General features: G+C 49.9%; 1 protein-coding gene across 2 annotated transcripts; it reads right to left on the bottom strand.

Annotated features, from left to right (window-relative positions):
• Positions 1 to 1,059: 1,059 nt before the first annotated feature.
• On the bottom strand, positions 1,060 to 10,262 carry LOC101772457 (ribosomal RNA small subunit methyltransferase, chloroplastic). 2 transcript variants are annotated; one of them, XM_014804615.2, is made up of 11 exons: positions 10,010 to 10,262; positions 9,773 to 9,922; positions 9,201 to 9,257; positions 8,831 to 8,923; positions 8,634 to 8,729; positions 8,272 to 8,356; positions 2,385 to 2,437; positions 2,193 to 2,276; positions 1,947 to 2,057; positions 1,711 to 1,866; positions 1,060 to 1,592 (listed from the first exon to the last, which is right to left on the bottom strand). In XM_014804615.2, exons 1-10 carry the CDS (start codon positions 10,241 to 10,243, stop codon positions 1,801 to 1,803), a joined length of 1,029 nt encoding a protein of 342 aa, XP_014660101.1. In that variant the 5' UTR covers positions 10,244 to 10,262; the 3' UTR covers positions 1,060 to 1,592; positions 1,711 to 1,800. The 2 variants fall into 2 exon arrangements, with proteins under 2 accessions (XP_014660101.1, XP_004952065.1); XM_004952008.4 differs by having other exon boundaries at positions 1,060 to 1,558.
• Between the last annotated feature and the right edge of the window lie 1,745 nt (positions 10,263 to 12,007).

Below are 12,007 nucleotides of genomic sequence, written 5' to 3'. Positions count from 1 at the left end.
CGCAACGAACATGGCAGGTTGGGGGCATCGGCCCCGGAGAGGCAGATTCGGATTCGTGGGGTTCACAGCAACGAGAAGAAATCATGCGGAGCACGATGGGCGCGAGCAGTTAGGCTAGGGTTTCTTACCACGGAGAGGCTGATTGATTGGCTCTCGCCTCCCCTCGCCGCCGCCGCCGTGGAAGGGGAAGAGGGGGTCGAAGGGGATTAGGGCTGGAGAGGCGACCGAGCAGGAGTATTTCTGATATTTATTTCGTGATTATTTCAGGCGTGATCTTTGGACCATTGTTTGCTTCTTTTTACGACTTTGCCACTGGGCTGGGCTGGGGTGGGCCTACGGCCTACGACGCTAATTGAGCCGCTTCGCTTGCCTTCGTTTGAAATTGCGTTACGCTGTTTGAACGTTGAAAAGTGGCTCTCTCTCAGTTCATTACATTCAAAAATATGGAGAGTAATATTATTAGCCATTTTAAAACACAAGTACAAATACCACTATGAACATACAGACATCCCTATGAACACCAACGATATACGAGTCATAACAAGCGTCTTCACGGTATTATTAAATTTATCATCAAATTTCTAATTATTGTCAAATAAAGGAAAATGCAGGAATTTTGTGGAATCCTAATCCTATAGAACCATTTAATATACATACTTTTGAACAAAAGATTTCCTATGAAATGCTTATGGATTTTGACGGAATATGTCCGAATCCATAGGAATTATGTAAGAAATCCAACATGAGTTGAGGTGGATCTCATGGAAACCTTTTTTTTTCATATCTAAACGTGATTACCATGAACTTTTTTTTTTGTTATCGGTCATGAATATCTGAGTACAACGACTGTTTTTGTACCATCACAGGTACGCCGCACGTACTATCTCAAGATTTCAACACGTCCGTACTAAAAGATAGAATAAAGTGTCCATTCAGGAATCAGGACAGTTTATGATTGATTTCTGAGCCCAGCACCTCTATGTATCGGCACATTTCTAAAGTCCTGTTTAGTCCTGTTTGAATAGCAAATTTCTCGTGCAACTTCCGAAAAGCTAGAAATCCAGAAAAATCAAGTTTATATAAAAATAAAAAGCTGGAAAGCTCAGTTTTATGAGCTTTTCAAGCTCAGAAAACTAAACACATCTTCTAAAAGTTAGTGTTGACTTTTCAGAAGAAAAAAAACCAGCAACAACTTCCCAGAAAAGCTTAAAACTACAGCTCAGGCCCTAAGCGTCTTTGCTCTGCCTTCACGGCTTCCCGTTGCTCCTCCGGCATGAATCTTTGGCCTTTACATCGCCTCCGCTATTTGCGAAGAGATGAACCAGGGTCGTAGATCCAGTATGTACATGGTACTATGGTAGTCGATAGATCAAGTGAACTGTAATACGTCATACGTGAGAGATATAGCGCCCTTCTTTTCTGCACGACTGTCCAATTTCCACAGCGTGGGAAACTATTGCTTTCAAGTTTGAACATCTTCGTCCATGCAGGTGAACTGCAACTGCGGACTGTGTGCCAGTAGATCAAACCAATATTGTGGCAGCTGAGCTGAAGGCACCTGTAATCCATGAAGAAAAATCAGCTGAAGGCACCTGCACTAATGGTTAGCAGAAGCATAAATGTCATAATCAGAAAATATGAACTCAAATCAAGTTGCGAGATCCCGTCTTTTTAGCCAATTTACCTCCCATCTTAAGGGTCACTGTTTACCTGTAAAGCAACTCTCGGGCAGTCAGGCTCCAGTCACTTCATCATCATGCCGACAAGCACTTCCTTAGGCATTTCAAAGGTACTGCATATTCATACTTCCACCAGATGATTGTGCAATCTCACGAAATCATCCAATGTCAGGTCAGAAGGTCTAGCCTGCCAGCAGTTCAGAAGTAAGCACATGCACACAGAGAGGGTGGGAGGAGAGGATGCAGAGGAAGGGAGCGAGAGCTTACTGTAACTGGAAGGCCGAGGTTGTGTAGTGCGGCCTCGATCTCAGAAGAAGAGCATAGGTGCTGAAGAGATTTCCTAAGCATCTTCCGCTTCCCATTGAAAGCGGAATTCACCTGGAAGTCAAGGATAAGTCATAAGAGCTAATCTTAATAGCAGTTCCAAACATGTGGGGATGAATTTCAACCACAGAAAGCAATTCACATTTCGGATTAGTTTCTGCGCATAATGGCCCCATGACGCACACTTACCATGGAAAAGAAGCTTTTGGCAGAACCAACTGGCGGATACTCCTCAGCTTTCTTTAGTTTAAAGCTGATAACAGCTCCATCAACCTGCGAATGGAATTGGCTAAGAATAGTATAGACTTGTAATAAGGTTCACGAAACCCAATGCACTGGGAAACAGCAAAATGTTATTCCCACATGTAAGAAATATATTACCTTCGGCCGAGGGAAAAAATTCTCTCTGTCAACTCTGAACTTGTATTCAGGTTCTGAAAAGAAGAAACAAAATATCTGCCTGTCAGTAAATGCAAGCTAGCGACTGTGATCCATGAACTAACTAAACAGCTAAAATTTCAGGTGATTCCATGATATTGAAGGGCATAGATGAATAGCTACACAAAAGTTGTTATGGCACTATTGTTCGCATTTAAAAAGGATTTTGATTGAACTCTTTAAGCAGAATCCTAGATACTGGGCCCTCCTATTTTTATTTTTATTTTTTGAATAGAGCTCTCCCAATTTAACTAAGCAGCATGAATGTGTATCTACACATGGAATCCATAACAAACAGAATTAAAAATGTACCAAACAGAATTAGAAAACCAATTAAAGTGCGCTAGAACTATTCAAGGCGGAACAGAGTGATACTGCACTTTTTTTCCATAAGATTCTTGACACCAGCTGCTGCTGGAATCGGAGTAATTAGCTGTCAAGGACGTCGAGTCCTCGGCTGGCCGGACCGCGACTACGAAGCTCGTAGCCGTCGGCCGTCTTCTCCGGCGAGGTTATACCCCTCAACCGTAGGCTTTAGGAGACAAGGAAGATAAGATATGTAATTCTTGCTTAATTGATCTCACGAGTACAGCAGTTTATATATGGCCAATGGCCTAACGAAAACATAGAAAGTAAAGCTACGTTTCCATCCTTAGTCGCTAGAGTTTGATGCTTGATCCGCACGCTCGGCAGCTCGGCGTATGTCGCGGGCCCGACAGCACCTGCCGTATGTACGCCCGTACATGACATCTCCCCCTGCCTCGAAGTCCAGCTCGTCCTCGAGCTGAAATGAAGGATACCGAGCACGGAAATCTTCCAAATCCTCCCATGTGGCCGACTCCGAAGGTTCACCTTGCCACTCGACGAGGACTTGACGGACGCCACGGGCAAGACGAGCGCGTGTCACCTGACTTGGGGTAGGCACCACCGCACCATGTAGAAGTGGAGGCAACAATGGGGGTGCGGATGGTGGAACGCCGACGAACTTTTTGAGAACACTGACGTGGAAGACATCATGAATACGAGCCCCGGGAGGAAGCAGGAGCCGGACAGCTACCTCATTGATAAGCTCCGTGACTTGATATGGCCCGACGAATCGCGGCTTGAGCTTCCCTGTGGCAGAACGTGGAAGAGACGCGGCCGCTCGCTGCCGTAGACGAAGAAGAGCCCAGTCACCAACCTGGAAGGAGACCGCCCTGTGATGCTGGTCGTAGACACGTTTCTGGGCCGCCTGTGCCTGCTCGAGACGATATCGGATGTCCTCAAGAAAAGCGGAGCGCTCCTCCATCTCCTGGGCGACGGCGGCGACACGGGTGTCCCCAAGCTCATAGGAACGAATGGACGGAGGATCCCGGCCATACACCACACGGAATGGAGTGTCGCGGAGGGACGTCTGATACGCCGTGTTGTAGATGTACTCGGCCCAAGGCAACCATCTGAGCCACTGCCGGGGACGATCACCAGTGAAGCACCGCAAGTACATAACAATCACCCGATTGGCCGCCTCAGTCTGGCCGTCCGTCTGGGGATGGAAAGCAGACGACATGAAGAGCTTGGTCCCTGTAAGCCGCATGAGTTCGCGCCAAAACGCTGAGGTGAACACCGGATCGCGGTCCGATACGATGGACTGTGGCACGCCATGGAGACGAACAATGTCGGCGAAGAAGACGTGGGCGACTGACTCGGCCGTGTAGGGGTGCGCCAATGGAATAAAATGGCAGTACTTGCTAAAACGATCCACGACAGAAAGAATGACCGTCTTGCCTTGTACCTTGGGAAGGGCCTCGATGAAGTCGATGCCGATGTCAGCCCATACGGTCGATGGAACGGGCAAAGGCTGAAGCAGTCCGGCCGGCCGGAGATGATCGGACTTGTACTGCTGACAAGTGACGCATGCCTTCACGAAGTCTTGCACCAACCGGCGTATGGCAGGAAAGTGGAAGTCCCGACGGAGCCGATGGAGGGTACGGTGAACACCTTCATGGCCATCATTGTGGACGGCGGCCACAATCTCTGGCAACAGCGGGGACGCCGAGGGAATGTACAAACGGCCATCGAAGGCAATCATGCCGTCCATCAGTGCCCACGGCGTGGTGCGTGTGCCGGCCTGAATCTCGTCGTGGATGGCGACCAAGGCGGGATCAGTGGCCTGGGCGTGGCGGAGACGCTCGATGAAGTCGAAACGGGGTGCCGAAACCGCCATCAATTCCCCGGCGTCATCATCGCGACGGGACAGGGCGTCGGCGACGACGTTCGTGGCGCCCGAGCGGTACTCCACCGAGAAATCAAAACCCAGGAGCTTGCCGACCCAATGATGCTGAGGGATGGTGGCGAGGCGTTGGTCGAGCAGGTACTTCAAGCTGTAGTGATCGGTGCGGACGGCAAAGCGCCGGCCCCAGAGGTATGGCCGCCAGTGCCTAATGGCCTGGACGAGACCGATGAGCTCGCGCTCATAAGCAGCCAGCGAGCGGTGGCGAGGAGCCACAGGCCGGCTGTAGAAGGCTACAGGGTGGCCTTCCTGGACAAGAACAGCACCGAAACCGACGGACGACGCGTCGCACTCCACGGTGAATATCTTGGTGAAGTCGGGCATGGCGAGGACAGGAGCCGAAGTGACGGCTGTCTTGAGCGCGGTGAACGCCGCAACTGCCGCGTCGTCCCAGGAGAAGCCTTCCTTCTTGAGAAGGGCCGTCAGGGGAGCCGCAATTGCCCCGTAATTGTGGACGAACTTGCGGTAATACCCGGCGAGGCCGAGGAAGCCGCGCACCGCCCTGGGTGAACGTGGAGGAGGCCAATCGTGGATGGCCTGCACCTTGGCAGGGTCCATGGCCACGCCTGCCGCTGAGATGACATGGCCGAGGTATGTGACGGACGAGGCGCCGAAGGAACACTTGCTGCGTTTGACGAACAGCTGGTGGCGGCGGAGTTCATCAAGGACGGCCCGAAGATGGCGAAGATGATCAGCCTATGTCCTGCTATAGATCAGAATATCGTCAAAAAATACGAGGACGAAACGACGGAGGAACGGCCGGAGCACGTCGTTCATCAGAGCCTGGAATGTTGCCGGCGCGTTGCACAGGCCGAACGCCATCACCAGAAACTCGTATAGGCCGTCGTGGGTACGGAACGCCGTCTTGTGGATGTCTTCCGGGCGCATGCGCACCTGATGGTACCCCGAGCGCAGATCCAGCTTGGTGAAAAACTTGGCGCCGTGCAGTTCGTCGAGGAGCTCATCGACCACCGGGATCGGGAAGGCGTCCTTGACGGTGAGGGCATTCAGCGCCCTGTAGTCGACACAGAAGCGCCAGGACCCATCTGGCTTCTTGACGAGGAGGACGGGCGACGAAAAAGGGGAGTCACTGCGGCGGACGATGCCTTGGTCGATCATGGCAGCACACTGCCGTTCCAGTTCATCCTTGTGCGCCGCAGGGTACCTGTATGGCCGTACGGCGACCGGCTGGGCGTCGGGCTTGAGGAGGATGCGATGATCATGGGTGCGCTTGTGCGGGAGGCCTGTCGGTTCTGCGAAGAGGCCCTCAAAGGAGCGGAGCAGCACCTCCAATAATGAACCTGCAGCTGTGGTAGCGTTCAGGGCCGGTGCCGACGGCCTGTCCACGCCGATCCAGGAGACGAAACGCCCGTGGCGCAGGAAGTGTATGCGCCGGTGGCCAAGGTCCCAGACGATGGGGCCCAACTCGCCGAGCCACCTGGTGCCGAGGACGACGTCGTACCCCGCCAATGGCATGACGTAGAGATCGGCCGGGAACGACTCGCCGTCGATGATCAGGGGAGCGTTGCGGATGACGCCGGCGCAGGAGACCCGTTCGCCATTAGCGACCAAGGCAGTGAGACGGGGACGGGAGCGGGAGGGAAGGCCGGAGCGCCGTGCTGCCTCCTCCGAGATGAAGTTGTGCGTGCTGCCGGAGTCGAGGAGGGCGACGAGAGACGCGGCACCAACGACCACAGCGACCTGCATGGTTCCGGCCACGGGCACCCCAGCGACGGCCTGTAAGGAGAAGCAGGGCGCCTCGGCCTCGCGCTCCTCGTCATCCGCGGCGTCCACGGTGTCCTCGAGCTCCACACCTTCAATGAAGAAGAGGCGCCTGCAAAATCGGTTATGGCCCCGGGTATACTTTTCATTACAATTGAAACAGAGCCCCAGACGACGGCGTTCGGCCATCTCGTCCGGAGTCAGACGCCGTGGCGTGCTCTCGCTGCGGCCTGGCTGGCCGGCCACTGGAGGGGCGGGGAGGGCCAGCGGTTGGTGTGGCGCCGGTAGGGCGGCCCTGGGAACGGGCGCGGGCAGAAGGGCGCGCTGCGGCGGCCGGTGAGGTTGCGGCGTCAGACGTTCGGCCTCCATGAGTTCCACCTGACGCGCCAGGCTCATAGCAGCCGCTAGCGTTGCTGGATTGTGGAGGCGGACGGCGTGGCTGAGCGGCGGTAGAAGACCCCCGGTGAAGAGCTGCACACGTTGGGCCTCATCCAGCCGGCCGGCGCGAGACAGGAGGCCCTGGAAGCGATTGGAGTAGTCCTCCACCGTCCCTGTACGCCGACACTCAGCGAGCTCGAATAGCGGAGCCGAGCGGAGGGGAGGCCCGAAACGCAGGTGCAGGAGCTCCTTGAAACGCCCCCACGGCGGCGGTCCCTCGTCTTCCTGGAGTTGGGTGTACCATAGCTGGGCGACATCCTCCAGATGATACGAAGCCAGCCACACGCGCTCCTCCGCCATAGTACGTTGCTGACGAAAGTAAGATTCACACCTGTTGATGAACAGGAGCGGATCGGACTTGCCGTCGTAGCGGGGAAAATCCAACTTGTGAAACTTGGGGGGGCGCTCGGCGTCGCGCGGCCCCTCCGGACGGCCACCGGTGGCGCTGGTGGACGACGAGGACGGCTTTTCTTTGATGGCCGCCAAGTCAGCCTTCAGGGTTGTTACTTCCGTGGACAGCGATTTCAGTAATTCCATTACATCGGCGAAGGACGGATCGCCCATGGCTGGCGGCGGCGGCGCGGCCGTCGAAGCCGACGGTGGGGATTGTGGAGGGTTTGGGTGGGAATTGGCGGCGGTCGAAGAGGTGGAGCGGGCGGGCGAGGATCGGCGAGACCGTGATACCAAGTTGTCAAGGATGTCGAGTCCTCGGCTGGCCGGACCGCGACTACGAAGCTCGTAGCCGTCGGCCGTCTTCTCCGGCGAGGTTATACCCCTCAACCGTAGGCTTTAGGAGACAAGGAAGATAAGATATGTAATTCTTGCTTAATTGATCTCACGAGTACAGCAGTTTATATATGGCCAATGGCCTAACCAAAACATAGAAAGTAAAGCTACGTTTCCATCCTTAGTCGCTAGAGTTTGATGCTTGATCCGCACGCTCGGCAGCTCGGCGTATGTCGCGGGCCCGACGGCGCCTGCCGTATGTACGCCCGTACATGACATTAGCATATTTTCACAATGAAGCTGTAAAATGAAGGGTGTGAACTAGCAGTTGTGGAAGAGATACTCCATTTTATTTTTCGAAGTGACCTCCATTGTTCTATGAGAAACATAGAAGAAAACTTTACAGCACAATTTCGTTAAAAGCCTTAAGCTCTAAGTTGGTATTTTCCAGTTTTTTATTTTTGCCCTCCTCCATCCCTCATACTTTTCACCAAGTGCTTTCTTTATTCTCCTTTGGGAATAAAAATGGATATTCAGAAGTTGGACTATTTATGAGACAAAATAGATAAGACAGTAAATATACCGTTAAGTTTAGATGAAGTTTACAAGCATCATTTACAGATAAGTTGGCCAACAATAGTCAAAGTCTCTCAAAGTGTTTGTACAAAAGCTTACCTGAATAGAAATTCACAAACACATTGATAGGTCGGTACTCCGGAGTTTGTATTGAAGCACCTGCAAGGCGCACTGCCGTTTCATCCTGAGAATATGAAAAATGAAGTATATTGAGTCACCAAAAGCATTTTTAAAAATAATTCATTCAAACTGACAGAGGAGACAAAAGAAGAAAGATTAAGATGGTTCCAATTCTAAGTAGATATACGTACGAAAATGAGCAGCATTTCTAAAATCAAGATCATGCAAAAATATATGACTATTGAAAGTTCCATATCTTCTGAAGTCTGAACCATCATCGGCTCAAACTTAACTGTTGGCAACATTAGCCATTGCAAGTGAAAATAAGAGTTGGTTCAAACCTGAAGCATAAGCACCACGATAGAGAAAACATCCCCCATTGGGAGAAGTAGTTTGACAACTTCGGTGCTGACATTGAATGGTAAGTTTGAAACAACCTGCAGACATAGAAAGTGGAACATAATCACAAAAACTAGCTTCATTATGTCTAATGGACGTAGAGCTCAATAAAAATTTCTGTGGATGAGCACAAGTTCACCTTTGCATGTTTTTTGGTGGCATGGTATTCCTCTTTCATGAAAGGAAGAAAATGGGAGCGAATGTGAAATTTTGTGATGTCTTCTTCGATGATCTGCACCAGATTTGTACTATCAACAAAGATCATGTAGAGATTATGTGTAAGGTAACTGTAAGTTTGACTAAAAACAACAACATGTGTTGATACATTTTTAACTTCCGGTTTCCTATTTTTCACAAATGATGAAATTATTCATCCATGACAAATGATGACAGATAGAATTCTTAAGTTGTTTAATGGACATCAGTGTCCATTTTGATATCCTGGAGACCAACAAGAGAATATTGCACATCATTTTTGTTGAGGAAACAAATGAAAAACTAGATTCTACCTTCAATCGTTCTGTGGATCCAAACCTATCTTTCACAAGGGTAGCCATATGCTTATCCTGTTGTAGAAAAAAAAAGAGAATAGAACAAGATGATGATGCAGATTATAGATCCTTAATATAAAGAATTTATAGAATTCAACTGTTATAAAACTTCAAAAAGGTTAAAAAAACACAACTACTTTCTTCATTCCAACAGGGCAAAACAATCTGTAATTTCAAGGGAGGCATATCTATTTGGACCGATGCACAAATTCATATTCAAGTTATATTGACATCCTCAAATGTGAATCTACCAGAATTTCAAGGAAGTTTAAAGAACTTTTGTCAAACCGGTTACTTCTTCCAATCTTTCACAAGTAACCAAAAGGCCACCCTATCGGCACATCATTCACAACTCTGTCTCAGGTCAGTCTATATAAAAGTGGGACGCCGATCATAGTAGCACACACCAGAAATGAATTGACTCCTTCACCGCTCAATTATTTCATCACGGGACCTCGGCTCGGTTCAGGAGCTGTGACTCTCAGCAGTCAGCACAGTTAAGCTAACGGAAAATCAGCAACGCCACCGACCTTCTCGACGGCGAAGACGGTAGCGCCGGCCTCGAGCAGCGCGGCGGTGAGCGACCCTGTGCCCGGCCCGATCTCGAGCACGAAGTCCCCCTCCTCCACCCCCGCCGCCGTCACCAGCTCCTCGTTCACCTTGGAGTTGAGCATGTAGTTCTGCAGGGGGGAAGAAAACGGACGCCAGGTCGGTACACGACAGAATCCGCAGCGCTAAAGAGTGAACTTCAGCGTGAGTGACCGCACCTGCCCGAGCGATTTGCGGGGGACGTGGCGGCCACGGGAGTTGAGGGAGCGGATGGTGGAGTGGTAGTCGTCGGCGCCGGGCCCGGGCGCGGCGTCCGTGACGGTGGCGGCGCGGAGGATCCCGCCGCGAGGGGAGTAGGTACGGCCGCGAGGCGCCGGCGGCCGGCGGCGAGGAGGTGCCGGAGTCGGAGAAGGGCGCGGTGGCGCTGGGGATAAGGAGGTGAGCGCCACCATTTTGCAAATGGTTACTCCTTTTCTGTTCCTTTGATTTCTTTTGACAAAAAAAGCAAAACGATAAAATAAACCGATTAATTGGGCTGTTGTGCTGGGCCGGGCAGTCAGATGCCGATCAATTGATGGGCTTTGCCCTTCTAAAAAAACATTGATGGGCTTTGCATATTTATAGCTTGATCATGTCCAAAAGCTTCCTGTTGACGCCAGATTTTGACACATATGAGATCTGCGTCAAGAGTAGAAAAGAACGGTTACAAGTGGGAATCGGCCGATTGGTATTACAGGTGGGAATCGGCCGATTGGTATTACAGTTGGGAATCGGCCGATTAGCGCTACAACATTTTGACAGATGGAGTTAGTAGAGATTGACCGATTGGAAGGCTGGAGCGATTGGGCCAATATGGACTTAAAGTAGGGTAGAGAAAGAAGATAGAGGAAGCTTGGTCCGTGGGAGCATAGTAACCAACTCCGATACGTGTTGTGTTTTCGTTTAAAATTAGAGATAGATCTTAGTCCGTTAGGAAATCAGTTGTAACAAGCTATAAATAGCTATCTTTAGAGATTTGTAAAGAACATAATACAAAACAATCTACTTTTTCATCGCACTTTACTTTCAAGTCGGCGACTTCGCCAATACGTCTTTTTCTTTCACGAGTCGTACAGGTTGGCAGGACTGCATCGACACAATCTCCGGCTGATTCTGCAAGTTCCGTTTATTGAGTAATATATAAGCTTTAACTTCGGGCGCATCATTGTCATTTTGTTTAAATTTATTCACAAGTTATCGATATTAACTAGAATTATAAGTTTTATCTATTGTTTTAGTTTTATCACCAGTTATCCAGCTTGGGATCTGAACTGTCGGCTTCGTCGTTGTTATTTTTTATCATTATCGTATAGCCGATTAGATCTATTTCAAGTGCTGTGTCCGTAGCTTTATCTAGTTTACTCTAGTAGTTCTCTCCACAAATCGCTACGTGATTATCGGTTGTATCATAGCCGGTCATCTTTAGAGCAAATCGGCCGATTCGCTGATACGCTTTTCGAGACAGATCGGAACTTTAGCTGATCGAAACCTCTGGAATTTAACACATTTCTTTCCTTGTCAATCAACAAGTCAGATTGACTGGCACGCCGCGCGAACCGCACCAGGGCAATCACCCGAACAGAAGTTAAGCAGATTCTCCCGGGTCGTGTGTCCGACGCTAAAGTTCATCGGCCGATTTCTAGCGCCAACACTTCCACTAGTAGTTTCCAAAATAAGAAGAGAAAAAAAAGCCCATTTTACTTCCCTCGCCTATCACTTTATCCGCTTAACCCCTTAATAAAATTTTGGCTCACTTTACTCCCCTGAACTATTTTATTTGGTCCAATTTACCCCTTAATTAGATTTCTCTTTTTTTGTTTCTCTCTATATGAGCTAAATTTTGAGTTCAAATTTTGTGAACAGATACAAAACATGATGCTTTATGTTAAAAAATTATACTATGAAGTTTTCATGGTTATTTTCATAGGTTAGAAATATTTAGGCCCTGTTTGGCATGAATCCAACTTCGGGTGGAGCTGCTCCACTCCTGAACTCCACATGGAGCCAGCTCCGCTCCAAAACTCCAGAACAAAAATGGTGTGTTTGGCTAGATGGGTGCTCTCAGCTCCAAAAAGATCGATTTCAGTGTGGATTGCCATTGTTGCCCCCTAATTAAGGCCCCACTTGTCATCCTCTCTATCCCATCTTCTTCTTCCCCTTTTTCCACTGCACTGTGT

The sequence above is a fragment of the Setaria italica genome, chromosome I, assembly GCF_000263155.2.
Source record: "Setaria italica strain Yugu1 chromosome I, Setaria_italica_v2.0, whole genome shotgun sequence".
Taxonomy (NCBI): domain Eukaryota; kingdom Viridiplantae; phylum Streptophyta; class Magnoliopsida; order Poales; family Poaceae; genus Setaria; species Setaria italica.
The sequence above is the reverse complement of the archived record's forward strand: the minus strand, read 5'-3'. Positions and strand labels throughout refer to the sequence as shown.

Excerpts from the sequence above, each read along its gene's own strand:
- LOC101772457 (XM_014804615.2), bottom strand. The coding sequence starts at position 10,243 with ATGGTGGCGCTCACCTCCTTATCCCCAGCGCCACCGCGCCCTTCTCCG. Across the intron at positions 8,357-8,633 it reads TCGTGGTGCTTATGCTTCAG|GATGAAACGGCAGTGCGCCT; the intron begins GTTTGAACCAAC and ends TCATATTCTCAG. Across the intron at positions 2,058-2,192 it reads CCAAAAGCTTCTTTTCCATG|GTGAATTCCGCTTTCAATGG; the intron begins GTAAGTGTGCGT and ends CTTGACTTCCAG.